At 38.8% G+C, this 13,330-nt stretch overlaps 2 protein-coding genes across 5 annotated transcripts in view; both read left to right on the top strand.

Moving 5' to 3' along the window:
- The window catches only part of scaf4b (SR-related CTD-associated factor 4b), a 46,123-nt gene extending 44,770 nt beyond the window's left edge, over positions 1–1,353 (top strand). For all 3 annotated transcript variants that reach the window (XM_082179982.1, XM_082179981.1, XM_082179980.1), the window contains one exon: positions 184–1,353. In XM_082179982.1, the coding sequence (XP_082036108.1) occupies positions 184–680 (497 nt within the window). In that variant the 3' untranslated portion in view covers positions 681–1,353. The remainder of the gene's footprint in view (positions 1–183) is intronic.
- Positions 1,354–2,230: 877 nt separating this feature from the next.
- The window catches only part of tiam1b (TIAM Rac1 associated GEF 1b), an 86,085-nt gene continuing 74,985 nt past the window's right edge, over positions 2,231–13,330 (top strand). The window contains exon 1 of one of the 2 annotated variants that reach the window (XM_082179855.1): positions 2,231–2,355. The gene's annotated coding sequence lies outside the window, so the exon portion shown is untranslated. The remainder of the gene's footprint in view (positions 2,356–13,330) is intronic. The other variant, XM_082179854.1, reaches the window with a different exon arrangement.

Here is a 13,330-nt window from a genome sequence, read left to right as displayed (position 1 = left end):
GGCTAATGTTGTAAAACTCTATTCTGATATGAAACCATCCAGAATTAATTTATGCTTTATAAAATTAGATGATGAATATCCTGTAATGTATCGCATATCTTGACTGGAAGATTTATAAATGTGTAAATGATGTTCGAGATCATTAATATATATAGTGTCGTTTTTCTTCTTTTGTAATATCAGAAAGCCCAACCAAAGAACCTTCGGAAGACACTCTCGAGGGTCCCAGGAGTCACATGGACCCGACAGGAGCTCAAGCGCTCAGCCCGCTACCTCTCACGGGGATTCTGGGGCCCAGACCGGGACCCCTACCGCCACACCCCCCTGTGGGGCTCCGCCCACCATTCATGCCACATTTCCCCAATAACGGGCCTCATCCCATCCACCCCCCTCAAAATATGCCCCCTCAAATGATGCCCCCCAGGGGCCCCAACCCAATGTTCGGTGAACCCCCTGTGGGCCGTTTCCGGATGCCCATGATGCGCCCTCCAAGACACGACTTCCCCCCAAGACACGATTTCCCCCCTCACAGGCCCCCCATGGGTCCTAGGGGAGAGGAACCGCACTGGCGGGATCAAGCTCCCGAAAGGGGCCCGGACAGATTTGGAAACGAGCCACCGTTTCATCGGGGTGGATGGGGCAGGGGCGGCCCTCGTGGAAGAAGTCGCTTTGGGAACTGAGTTTGGTGCTTTTTTTTTTTAGGGGCCAATGGCTTCAGCTCCGAATGGACTCCAGAAAACGGGACTCTGCGTCCCGATGACTGGAACGGGAATACGGAGAACACATGGAATTAACAGACACTGTTTCTAAAGTTCCCGTCTCCGAATACCAGTGATGGTGCTCACCTTTCTACATGTCGTAATATTCGTTTTGAATAGGCGAGAAAGAACCAGAGATCTCATATTATGAAATTCCCGTTTGCACTTTGTCGCTCCGTGTAAAATCTAAGAGGTCTGTAATATTTCAGATGTTACACTCACTACCATTGTCTAACATTAGAGGTCTAGTGGAAAGTGTTTCATGTAAATAGTCCAGTTTTGCACACTTCACGATCGTTGTATATGAAGAAACCATCTCTGGAAAATGTTCATCCCAGCATCCGTTGTGTATATTTGGAGGAAATATTTAGTTTAAAGCTTCTGTAGGCTTTCAGCGAGGAAGAATAGTGTAAGTACTGTGTTGTGTGATCGTTAGAGCTGGAGGTTACACTCTTTTCAGCGGTAGAGCATCATCTTTGGCGGTTTAATTTTACGAAGCTATTTTTTTACCTATCGTTCATGTTTTTTTTTCCTGTCTTAATGGTTTATATTAACATGCTAAAAGGAACACGAGTAAAAGTTGTGATTATGTAAACTGACTTGTTCGTTTTTATTGTTTGTTTGTTTTTGTGCAAAGACTTTACGTGCAGTTTTGCAGTGATCTCAGTAGAGGGCGCCAGTTGTCAAGACTCAGACCTGAACCCTGTCAGTCTGGTGAAGTGTTCAAATGTATTCCCCAGCAACACACCTGTCAGTGAACATTAAATATTAACTACATTTCAGTTATTAATTTGCATGATGATTAAAATGAAACATTCAGGTAATTGTGAAACGAAAAAGTTTACAGTTGAATCATTCCAGAAGATTTCAGCACATATATTTAATTCTCAATTTTATATAGATATGGTTAATCTTATGTTATGAGTAAATATTTCACTTTAGTGAGATTTTAGCTCTTTTAAATGGCAATAAAAACAATAATATTATAATAATCATATAGCATTAATAATATCTTGTATATATAATAAAGTATTTATTATTATTATTATTATTATGAATAGTATTATCATATACTAATACCGTATCGTTGTTTTATGATTCTTATGTTTGTAAGTGTATAAAATATAAAACCCATAATTAATTAAATAATACTTACAAATGTTACATCCATTGAGTAAGAATTATTGGTAACACTTTATTTTATAGTGTCCATTGTTACATATGTTAAAATCGCAAAATGGAAAATTACATGATGCAACTAACCCTAAACCAAACCTCAATCCTAACCCTAACCCATATAGACAGTACATATAGTTAATTATTATTACTCAGTACTTAAATGTATAATTACAGTGTAACTAACACACACACACACACACACACACACACACACACACACACACGGTACCAACAAGTGTGTGCGCGCGCACCGGTAAGCCCTGGTGTTTCACGGGTACAGCGCGCGCGCTCCTCCCTTCAGCCGCGAGCTAAACACTGGAAGCGCGTGTGCTTGACAGGAGAGACGCGCTGGTTGCCATGATGTCTCGCATCACCGCCAGTCACCACACACACAGAATACCATACGGAATGATGACAGGTATGTACACATACTAATACAAATTTGTAAATGAATGGCATTATTTTGTGTGGAATTGCGTTGAGGCGACACAAACGCGGATGCGCGTGACTGCGGCATCACTAGAGACCGCACGTGCTGGCCGCGAAATGTTAATTGACTCGCTGTAATTGTGTTTATCTAGACTGCATGAATGCCCATAACAAATGTCCCGAAAGCCGCCTTTAGGTTGCTTTCAGTGATTCTCCTCTAACCGGGTTTGGTTCCCGCCCTGGTCAGCAATTTATTACGGAAATTCTGTCATAATTTGAAATGAAAGCAACCCTAAACGGATCCTAATGGGAATTTCCAACATATCACAATAAGTAGGTATTTAAGACACAGTATCTCAGATGCCCTTGTGGAACATAACAAATTAAGAATCTTAAAACTTTCACTTTACCCAGTAACATCTTATTTGACCATTTTGAGGATTCATAATTTCTCCATTATGGTTCCAACATTTGATAGAAATACATAGGAATCCTTTACAAATTGCTTTAGAATGTTATGGAGTATGTTCTGGGAACATTAGTTTATAGTCAAATGAACCTTAAATGAACCTTTACGAAACGTTTCTGACAACATTTGTTTTTGGTTCTGAAAAACAAAGCCTGAAATAACCTTTACAGAAGGTTTTTATTAGGCTGTCACACAAAAACCTACTTGCTGTGTTTTACGTTAATTTATACTTGTAAAAACGTTAGGAGTTGTTTCCCAAAAATAACCAAACCAGAACCATATGGTAACATTATAGGAACGTTCTGTGTCCTGGGATGCTGTTGATTATGGATTATGAGTTTTATTTTCTGCAGTCAGTCCGACAGATGCTTTGGAGATGCATCAGATGTTTGTGCTCGTGTTATGAATTCATCTGCAGGATGTTCAGTCAATGCCAAGGGCATAAGCTCTCCCGTGACCCTGTCCTTACAGCCCAGAGCTCACGACTGTACTGCTGATTTTAAAACACAACCGTGACAATCCATCACTGCTTGTGTGTCACTGGAGGTTTTCCTCTAGAATAAACGTGGCTTCTCTTGGTGTGTGTGAAGGTCTGACCCCTGCTGTCTAGCATCTGGTGCATTGATGCTCAGAATATGTGCCACATGCTGACATGCACTACATCGTCCCTCGTTAAATATGTATGTTTTTGGTGCATTTCCGTTAATTGATTAAATGCATAAACAATACATAAAATTATAGTAGAGATTCGATCTGTTATGACATTTCAGTCTTCAATAGCATGATGTTAGGGTGTTGTAGGTGGTTATAACTATAAGGGCGTTGCTAAGGTCTTCTGGGTAGTTGCTAGGTGGTTGCTTTCTGCCAAGTTCTATGGCAGCTTTACTTCTGTTTTATCTGATTATAATAGTGATGCTTGCATTACTTGCTTTCACTACTAGTAATATACTAGTGATATGGTCATGCAAGAGGATGAACTCAAGACAATATTTGGCCATTTTGAGATTGTCGACATTGACCAATGAAATGTTCTTGCTTGGTTGAGAAGTGATAATTCCCAAAGACCTTAAAGGTGCAGTGAGCGATTTCTACTACTGATTTGCTCACTCTCTCTCCTCCCCCATCATGAGTGGACACGCCCCCTAGTACTGATTAGCTCACTCTCTCCTCCCTCTTTTATGAGTGGATACGCCCCCTACTACTGATTTGCTCACTCTCTCCTCCCCCATCATGAGTGGACACGCCCCCTACTACTGATTAGCTCACTCTCTCCTCCCTCTTTTATGAGTGGATACGCCCCCTACTACTGATTTGCTCACTCTCTCTCTTCCCCCATCATGAGTGGACACGCCCCCTACTACTGATTTGCTCACTCTCTCTCTTCCCCCATCATGAGTGGACACGCCCCCTACTACTGATTAGCTCACTCTCTCCTCCCTCTTTTATGAGTGGATACGCCCCCTACTACTGATTGGCTCACTCTCTCCTCCCCCATCATGAGTGGACACGCCCCCTACTACTGATTTGCTCACTCTCTCTCTTCCCCCATCATGAGTGGACACGCCCCCTACTACTGATTAGCTCACTCTCTCTCCTCCCCCATCATGAGTGGACACGCCCCCTACTACTGATTAGCTCACTCTCTCCTCCCTCTTGTATGAGTGGACACGCCCCCTACTACTGATTGGCTCACTCTCTCCTCCCTCTTTTATGAGTGGACTATTGCTGATTGGCTGCAATTGTGTCGTGCTGCTCGGTCTGATCCATTTTCAACAGCGTTTCTCAGAAATCACCTACTGTACCTTTAATCAGGGTAGATGCCATATTGAATTTTAAACAGATGAAAACAAAACTGTGAGGGACACTTACCTCCTAGCACAGTGTAAACGTCCTTGATCACATCACGTCCAATACTCACAACTTTCAGAACTGTTTCATGCAGTGTTTGTCAACTGAAAGACTTTTAAGAAAAGATGTTTCATCAGCCGAACAATCGTATTGTTGTTAAGCAACAGTACAATCCCTTGAACATCCCCCCACAGCCTCATTTTCATTCCTGTCAGAAACTAAATATGGCTCTAAGATCTATTGGGTCCGCTCCAAAATCCAGTGATTGACCAATATATCTGTATATATCAATGCAGCAAAGACATAAGACAGTAAAAAATATACTCCATAAAAATGGAGACAAAGTCCCAAGCAGGACATGAAACCCCAGAGCGTCTGAACAGTACATGAGGTCGGTGGAGAACAGAGAGTGTTTAGTTAAAGATCGCTCAGTTGTAGCTTGATGTGTCTCTAGGGTGGAAAGAGAACTCTCTCTCTCTCTCTCTCTCTCTCTCTCTCTCTCTCTCTCAGGTTAATATCTGAGTTTAACAGGCTCTGCTCCACAGGAAATCTTTTTCCGACAGCCGATATGATCTCTGATGTTCTGAGAAGATTGAGAATGAGTGATGAAAAGCGTCGGAATGCATTGATATGCACCGATCATCTATATGCTAAAACAATCATCTCTATAATCAGTAGGCTACTCATTTAGTATTAGCTCAAGACTCATGCATACTTTATTTTAAATGCTAAATGGCCTTTTAAGTTTTTCACCTGTGCTTTTATTTGGAGTTTATAATCTTCTATATTTATGTCTGTCACCGTTGTCATGTTCCTGCCATCGTGGATCTTCTTTATCTACACAAATGTTTGCGTGGGGCTGTTGTGTGATTTGTGTTTTAATAGCACGGGTGATTGTACAGATCTTGACGTTTGTTTTGTGCCGTGATGAAGCATGCCAAGTGTAAGGGCTTCAAATATGCATATTTTAAATCTTCCCGACGTGAATTATTCATATCATACCCACGTCCACAGAATTGTTCATTCACACCAGAAATGGCCCTGAATAATTGGAGCACTGTTTTTGCTGAGACAGTTGGTTGTGTTTGTTTATAATAAGAGCAGCGGGATTCACCCGCCGCAAACCTTGTTTCTGACTCCATGTCAAGAAAAATATTCAGAGGGAGTAGCGGGAATTATTCAGAGTTTAATCATACTTTTTTTTTTCTTTTCTTTTTTCGTTCTGAATTAAGAGTATTGTTGATTTTTTCTTTTTTTTTATGTTTTGCTTCTGATTTATGACGTTCAACAAAGTCTTTAATCTCTTAAAAATGTTTAATCTCTGTATGGATACTAAGTTCTGTTAGTTTGTGATGTTTGCTAAGGATAGAATCATTATTATTATTGCTTAAAGTTATGGATTGGAGTGCTATTGCTTAGTTAAAGGAGACATATCATGCTTTTAAATTGTTCCTTTTTACATAATCATACATTTGTAGTCTATATAAAGCGGAACTGCAATGCTTGGGTCTGAATTCCTCATTATTATAGCTCCACAGGCCCCTTTTCTGATGTGCGTCTGAGAGCAACTCGTTTTGGTGCGGTCTCTTTAAATGCAATTGAGACTCTTCATACCCCGCCCCCTGACACTCGGTTCAACTCCACCCCGTTCGGCCATTTTTGTAGTTTGATAGCAGAGATACGATTATCTAGCGGCACAGAAACGTTTTTTTCACACGTTATTAACAAAATGTCAACAACGGCAGACTTGTCCATCCAGCCTTACATGTTCGAGCCAGAGTCGGAGCCGGAGCGAGATGAAAATGAAGACGACGAACCTGCAGAACAACGTCTTCATATATGGATGTATCGCAATGGTGTGTTACTGTATGAAACTTTGGTCTTCCGACCTTTTACCACCGTGTCGATTTATTTTGATTAATATGTGCGAGGGAGAGAGAGCAAGACAGCGCCTAGTTTGGAGACGGTGAAGTCTTGTTTACACTTTCGCCTGGCTCCGAAGAGAGAGAGTGAGCGCGCGCGCGACCGGGTCTTTCAGTTAAACATGCGCCCTGTCACAAGCGAGGCAGTTCATCTACATTAGACGGTGTAATGAAGCGTGTGGGTTACTACATCCAACAACCGAACGTTTTAACTTACCCTCTCGTAACTTCTGCATCCTTTAGCTTGGACTACAAAATTGCAGCGAGAAATAAAAATGGCGGATTGCTGGAAGTGTTGGGCCGGAAGTCAATGTCCTTATTTGACAGTTCCGCTGCAAATACTGTGACGTAATAGTTCAAAAAACGTCATAGAGAACAGAAAAATCGGAACAGGTTGAAAAATATGACCAAAACAGAATATAAAGATATCAACGAAGCACCTGCAGAGACTAATTTCAACTTTTCTGTACTTCTAAACACTCCAAATATACAACAAAATGCATTTAAGGGCTAAAAAAGTGGATTTAGCATGATATGTCCCCTTTAAACGTGCAATTTTTCCTCTGGCAAAGAATAAAATGGCAAAAGAATCCAGTAAATTTGCATTAAAGGAGAAAGGAGACCAGAATATCTCAAAGACGTAAGGGTAGACTTGGTTCATTAAGTTTCCAAGTTACCACCTCAGCAACCCCACAGCAAAATGCAAAAAAAAAAAAAAACATGCTAGTAACTGCATAGCAACACTATAGCTTGGTGGTGGTGGTGAGTTTTGCACGGGCAAACACTACTTACGTTTAGAAATTGTGGGAAAAAAATCTAGATCTGTCAAGACAACTCTTGGAGAGCTTGGCATGGTAATGATTGAGTATGACCATGGTAATTGTGTTTGGGTCTTGGCAGGATAGATCTGCTATGCTGCTGCTTTTATTACTGCTGATGTTGATTATAGCTCCTGCTACAAAACTTTCCACTGCCAATAAAAACAACATGCTGCCGATGTACAAGCACACATGAATTAAACCCTTAGCAGATCTAGACAGGTGGAGCTAGGGAAGGTGGAGGGTTTTTGAATGTGTGCCGCAAACAATAGGCAAGTATTTGAATGCTGAGAAGCGAGCTCATTGGCTACCAATACAGCGGGAACCAATCAGCTGTGCCCTATAGAGAATGAAGTGATTACAAGCAAATTGAGTTTCATGACAACTTTGTATTTGTGTTTTTAACTTTATCTTCATCGATCATTGTTGCCGGCGACTCATTTGTGGAGTTGTGTTTGCTCAGGAAATTAAGCAATAATTTCTGAGGTTAAACACTGGCTTGAGTCCAGGCTTAAATTAATTTGATATACTTGCAGCTTTGCATGGAGGGAGTCCAGACAACATGCCCACTTGTGTGAGATAAACAAACTGCTTAAGAATGATTTTGTTGCTTCAAATGGCTCTTTGTGCGTAACTCATCTTTATTGGTTTAATCACGGGCTTATGGCCAGAACTGTCTTGTGAGTGTTGTTTGCATCTTCTGTGGAGAACAAAAGATCACTTCTTCCTTCTCATACATATAATAATGTCTGCTTATTTGATAATGTCGGGTTGTTTTAACTAAATATACGTTGTGTAATCAGATTATCTGTGTGTTGGGTGGCCCATGCTTGGACATATGTCCGTCTCTCTGAGGATTGGTTTTGAACATGTCATGCAGTGAAAGACTGTTATTGAATTATCTTAAGGCTGTCTGTCTCCACACTTATTTACTATCTGTGTGTCCTTCTTTTTTACAGCAGCAAAACCACATAAACAAGTGCAGAAATGTCTTTGGAAATGTTGTTGACCACTTAAGATTAGTGCTCATTAAGGTTTTTTAGTAAAACTTATATTTTATTTATATTATATTTATAGTAATATTTATAGTCTTATATGACAGATCATCTTTTAAATGAAAATCAAGATTAAATTATGTATGTGAATTTTAAGTGTTATTTTAAGTGGTGCTGCTATAAGTAGTCACCTTTTCCAAACTGTTTTTAATAACCTTTCTTTCAGTAGTTCATATTAATTATAAAAATATAATTATATAAATGTAATTAATATACAATTATATATATATATATATATATATTTACATATTTTTGAGCTATTAAATCTTAAAATACTGTAAGATGTATAATATGATTGTCATATATTTCATATTATATTGTATTGAATATATTAATTTAATATTATAAATATACTTAAGTAACATACTATATTTTAAAATAGTAAAATAGTTACTACATCTTAAAAATGTCACATATATTAAATATGTAATATATTTATATTATACTGAATGTTAACTTTTATTAAAAAATATTAAAAATATATAATTTTATATATTTGTAGTTCTTAGAAAAATACATATATATGTATATATATATATATATATATATATACACACACACACACACACATATAATATGTTTAATTGTCAAAACTGATGTGGTAGTTCACAGAATGAAGATGATGAAGATCAAATGGTAACTTTCTTTAATAAACACGAAGATAACGCATGGATGAAGACACGGAGAATGATCACATAAACTTCTCGGACTACAGACGAGAACTGACAATGAACTGAATGAGACGGAGTATAAATACACAGGGAACTTAAAGACAGACAGCTGAACGTAATCAGTAAACGAGGAGTTAATTAAGACTAAACTGAACTGAAGCACATGAAACAAACACAGGAATGCAAATAACACAAAACACAACATAATACTCACATTAATACATTAAATACATAAATGCAGTTCTTTTAATCAACCAATGCAAATGCGATCACCAAAAAATGAAGGGTGCTCTGATCAGCATTTTTTGGGCCGATCTCCAATAACTGCAATTAGTATTGGCTGATCAATATCAATATGACCGTAACGATCACCCAAATAAATAATAATGCATGATAATGAAGCATTTTTAGCTGTGCATAGAAAAATAGTTTTTGTAGCATCTGATCGGCTCTTCATGCGGCCTTTATAGTGACCACCAACCAATCAAACTATATGAAAAGATTATCAGCCGATCAATCAGAGCATATATTGTCTGATATATCGGTCAGTCACCACTCCATGTTCTTCTCGTTGTGAGTCTGCTTTACTGGTTCGTGAGCTGTTATTCTGGACGATGTGAACCGTGTGGAGTTGGACTCTCACCAGTCCTCATGGCTCGTTGGTTTGTCCTAGATACTTGGGGCTTAAGATGACCCACTTAGATGCTTTTACTCATTGTGTTTCTGTCTGTGCAGCAACACAACACGTGAAATATGTATTACAATACACCTGCGCTCATATTTCACTGACTCGTAATGGTTTCCGTATACAGCAGGCTTTTAGTTTACCGTGAATGTGAAACCCCGCCTGATTGGCTGCTTTCTCTGCACTTGCACCTCTGATTGGTTCTGATCTGTTTTCAATTGGTTTGATTGATGTTTTGAAGCATTCATCTCCATGCACTCTAGTCCAGGAGAGGATAGATGTGAAGTTAGCTTTGCATAATTGACCATGCATCTTTATTTTAGCCAGTAATGGATGCTGGGAAGGAGAAGGACGGCTGCTGAGCCAGAGACACGGACGTCTGCACATGCGGGGTCTCGGATTCACATGGATGGGTTCTAATCCTGATAAATATGAAGGATGAATCGTCTGGAGGGGTGACTCCAGCTCATGGCTCTGACACCGGGAATGACTCAGCATTCCCAGCCTCCATTACAACGGCACTACGGCTGATGGGGAAGCTGAAAGTGGGTCTGTAAGCCCAGACGTTCAGAGTAAACGTATAAACCAGGGCCATCCATCAATGCTGTTAATTATGCAGGAGATAAATGATCCTCGTAACTTTAGCATGACAGAGGACAGCTGCTGAGGAGAAATGTCACGGCGTAGCTACGAGCTTAGCATATCCAGCCTTATCTGAGATCTGATACATGAGTAAATACACAAGCACACGTTATTGTCAGCTTGATGTGATTGTGTTTCAGATCGCAGATGCTCCCATTGAAATTAAACTCTCATTGTTCTTGGTGTGAACTGGCTATAACTGGAATTCTTGTGCTTGGAGAATTATAAGGCTTTGGGTCAGTAATAAAAAAAAAGAAGAAATTATGCTTTTATTCTGCATCGATGCATTAAATAGATGAGATTGTTCTGTTTTTCTTATTTATCAAAGAATTCTGAAAAAAATGTATCAGTTTCCACAAAAATATGAAGCAGTACAACTGTTTTCAACATTGATAATTATATAATTGTAATAATAATTCTTCTTAAGCAGCAAATCAGCATATTATACAGATTTCTGAAGGATCATGTGACGCTGAAGACTGGAGTAATGATGCTGAAAATTCAGCTTTAATCACTGGAATAGATTATATTTTACAATAATATTCACATAGAAAATACCTATATCAAATTGTAATAATATTTCACAATATTACTACTTTTACTGTACTTGTATCAAATAAATGCAGCCTTAGTAAGCTTTTTATCAAAAGCTTTATAAAATGTCTTACCAACCCCAAACGTATTAATTTATTTAATTCGTTTAATAAAAAAAAATTAAAAAAAATTAAAAAAATCACAAAATGCTCAAAAACTAGTTTTTAAGATAAATATTTCACAGACAGTGAAAGAATGATATTTGAATTTCATGATAACAATTAAAATGAATAATATTTATATTTATATTTTGCTGTATATATATTTTAGTATGTCATGAATTATATCAGATGTAAGTCACAGGGACACACATAAAGAACGCAAACAGGAGTTTCCTGAGAATGACCCTGATGCTTTCACATAGTTTTATCTTTTTTATATACATTGCACAGATTTTTCCTCTACAATCAGCACATTAACAATTGCTCATTTGAGGGAATGAGTGATTTTGCTAAATCAGCTATTGTTGTGCGTGTGTTTTCTGGATGGCCTGAGCGGAAGGACATTGCCTGTCCCTCAGTTCAACCCTGGCCGTGTTCACACTTAATACAAATAAAGCACAAAGATTGTCAGTGGGCTTGTGATAAGCATTTGGCACAAATGTGTAAATGCATCATTGCTTTTGTGGGACAGTTTGATTTGCCCCTTTTCCTTGCAAAACAAAGACGCTTATTAATTTTAGAAATACTATATTCAAGGAATAATTCATCCAAAAATCATTATTTTCTCACCCTGCTGTTATCTTCTCCATGCAACACTGGAGGGGAATAGTCTTAAAATGTGGAGGTGAGCATGTCTTCATAAAAGACCACTTCAAAAACATCCAGTTTTGGCACAGGTCAACTGTTCCTTTTAAAACTCAAAAATGTCGTCCCAGAGCCTCAACAGACATGCAAGACCTCAAAACCACTCATCAGAACAAGTTCGCCTTTGTCCCGCCACACTGCGGAGTAATTAGCGTGCAGTAATGCAGCCCAAAGTCACGTGACCCGCAGGAACGCCCCCCCCCCCTGCCCTGGAGATAATCAAATGTGTGCAATCATGATTATGGCAGAAGATCATCCCGCCTCACGCCAACATATCCTCGTCGTAACTGAGCGTTTACATGACATGTTCTGGCTGGTTTGCATTCATAGCGACAGACTCGTTTGATGTATATTGGAGAGAAGGAGAAGAAAGAGATGAGATGGAGTCTGCTGGGGATCTTCACTAATGATCTCCAGTGTGCTCCGGCCAATCCCTTTCATCTGGTCCGTATTACTGATCCTGACTCTTTGTTGTTTCAGATCGAGCCTAGCAGGACTTTAATAAATATTTCTTTTTCTTCTTAAGCCCTAATTGAACTGAGGTAGGTAACACGTCTTCTACTCCATGCTCATGTGCCAGAGATGGGAAGAGGGAAGATCAGATCCTACTAAGCCAACATGCCTGGTATTTATAAGGGATTTGCACTAGAATCTTGTATATTGAATGTACATATTCAGCAGCTGATGTTTCCCTAATATAAGAATCCTACAGGTTCAGTCCAGGGTTTCTGGAACATCTGAGTCATCCTTTCAATCTTTTCAGACTCTCAGCCAATCAGGGACCACCTGATATAAAAAAATCTTTTTTTGTGCATGATATTCGTTGTATAATGTTACGAACATCGCTATTCTAAATGGGTGGGTAAAAAGCATTATATTTACATAAATGTACACACAACCGTTTAGGGTTGGTGGGGTTGTTTTTGAAAGAAGTCTCTTATACTCACCAAGACTGCATTTATTTGATCGATAATAGAGTAAAAACAGTAATATTGTGAAATGTTATCATTGCAATTTAGAATTACTGTTTTCTATTTGAATATATTTTAAAATATAATTTATTCGTGTGATCAAAGATGAATTTTCAGCATCGTTACTCCAGTCTTCAGTGTCACATGATCCTTCAGAAATCATTCTGCATCCAAAATCGAATACTTCCTTACTATATTGTATGCGAAAAACTGTACACCAAAAGAGTAGTATGTCTGAATACATAGTATTCAAAAAACAATATGCGAAAAGTCGGATGACCACCTACTTCCGGCAAAATTCTGAAGCGCACATTCGATGGATGCTTTACTATCCCATGAGGCCACGGGAGAGGATTTATGGATGGCAGTGAAGCGATGCAACTGATGCTGGTTGATCACGTGACAGTAACAACATGGTGGATGTAATACATTCGAACTTCATGTTTACTACCCGTATTCATACTATAGAAGATACTTTTTTAA

This window comes from Leuciscus leuciscus (genome assembly GCF_965113295.1).
Source record: "Leuciscus leuciscus genome assembly, chromosome: 9".
In the NCBI taxonomy this organism is placed as follows: domain Eukaryota; kingdom Metazoa; phylum Chordata; class Actinopteri; order Cypriniformes; family Leuciscidae; genus Leuciscus; species Leuciscus leuciscus.
Note: the sequence above shows the minus strand (reverse complement) of the source record. Positions and strands in the feature narration are given on the sequence as shown.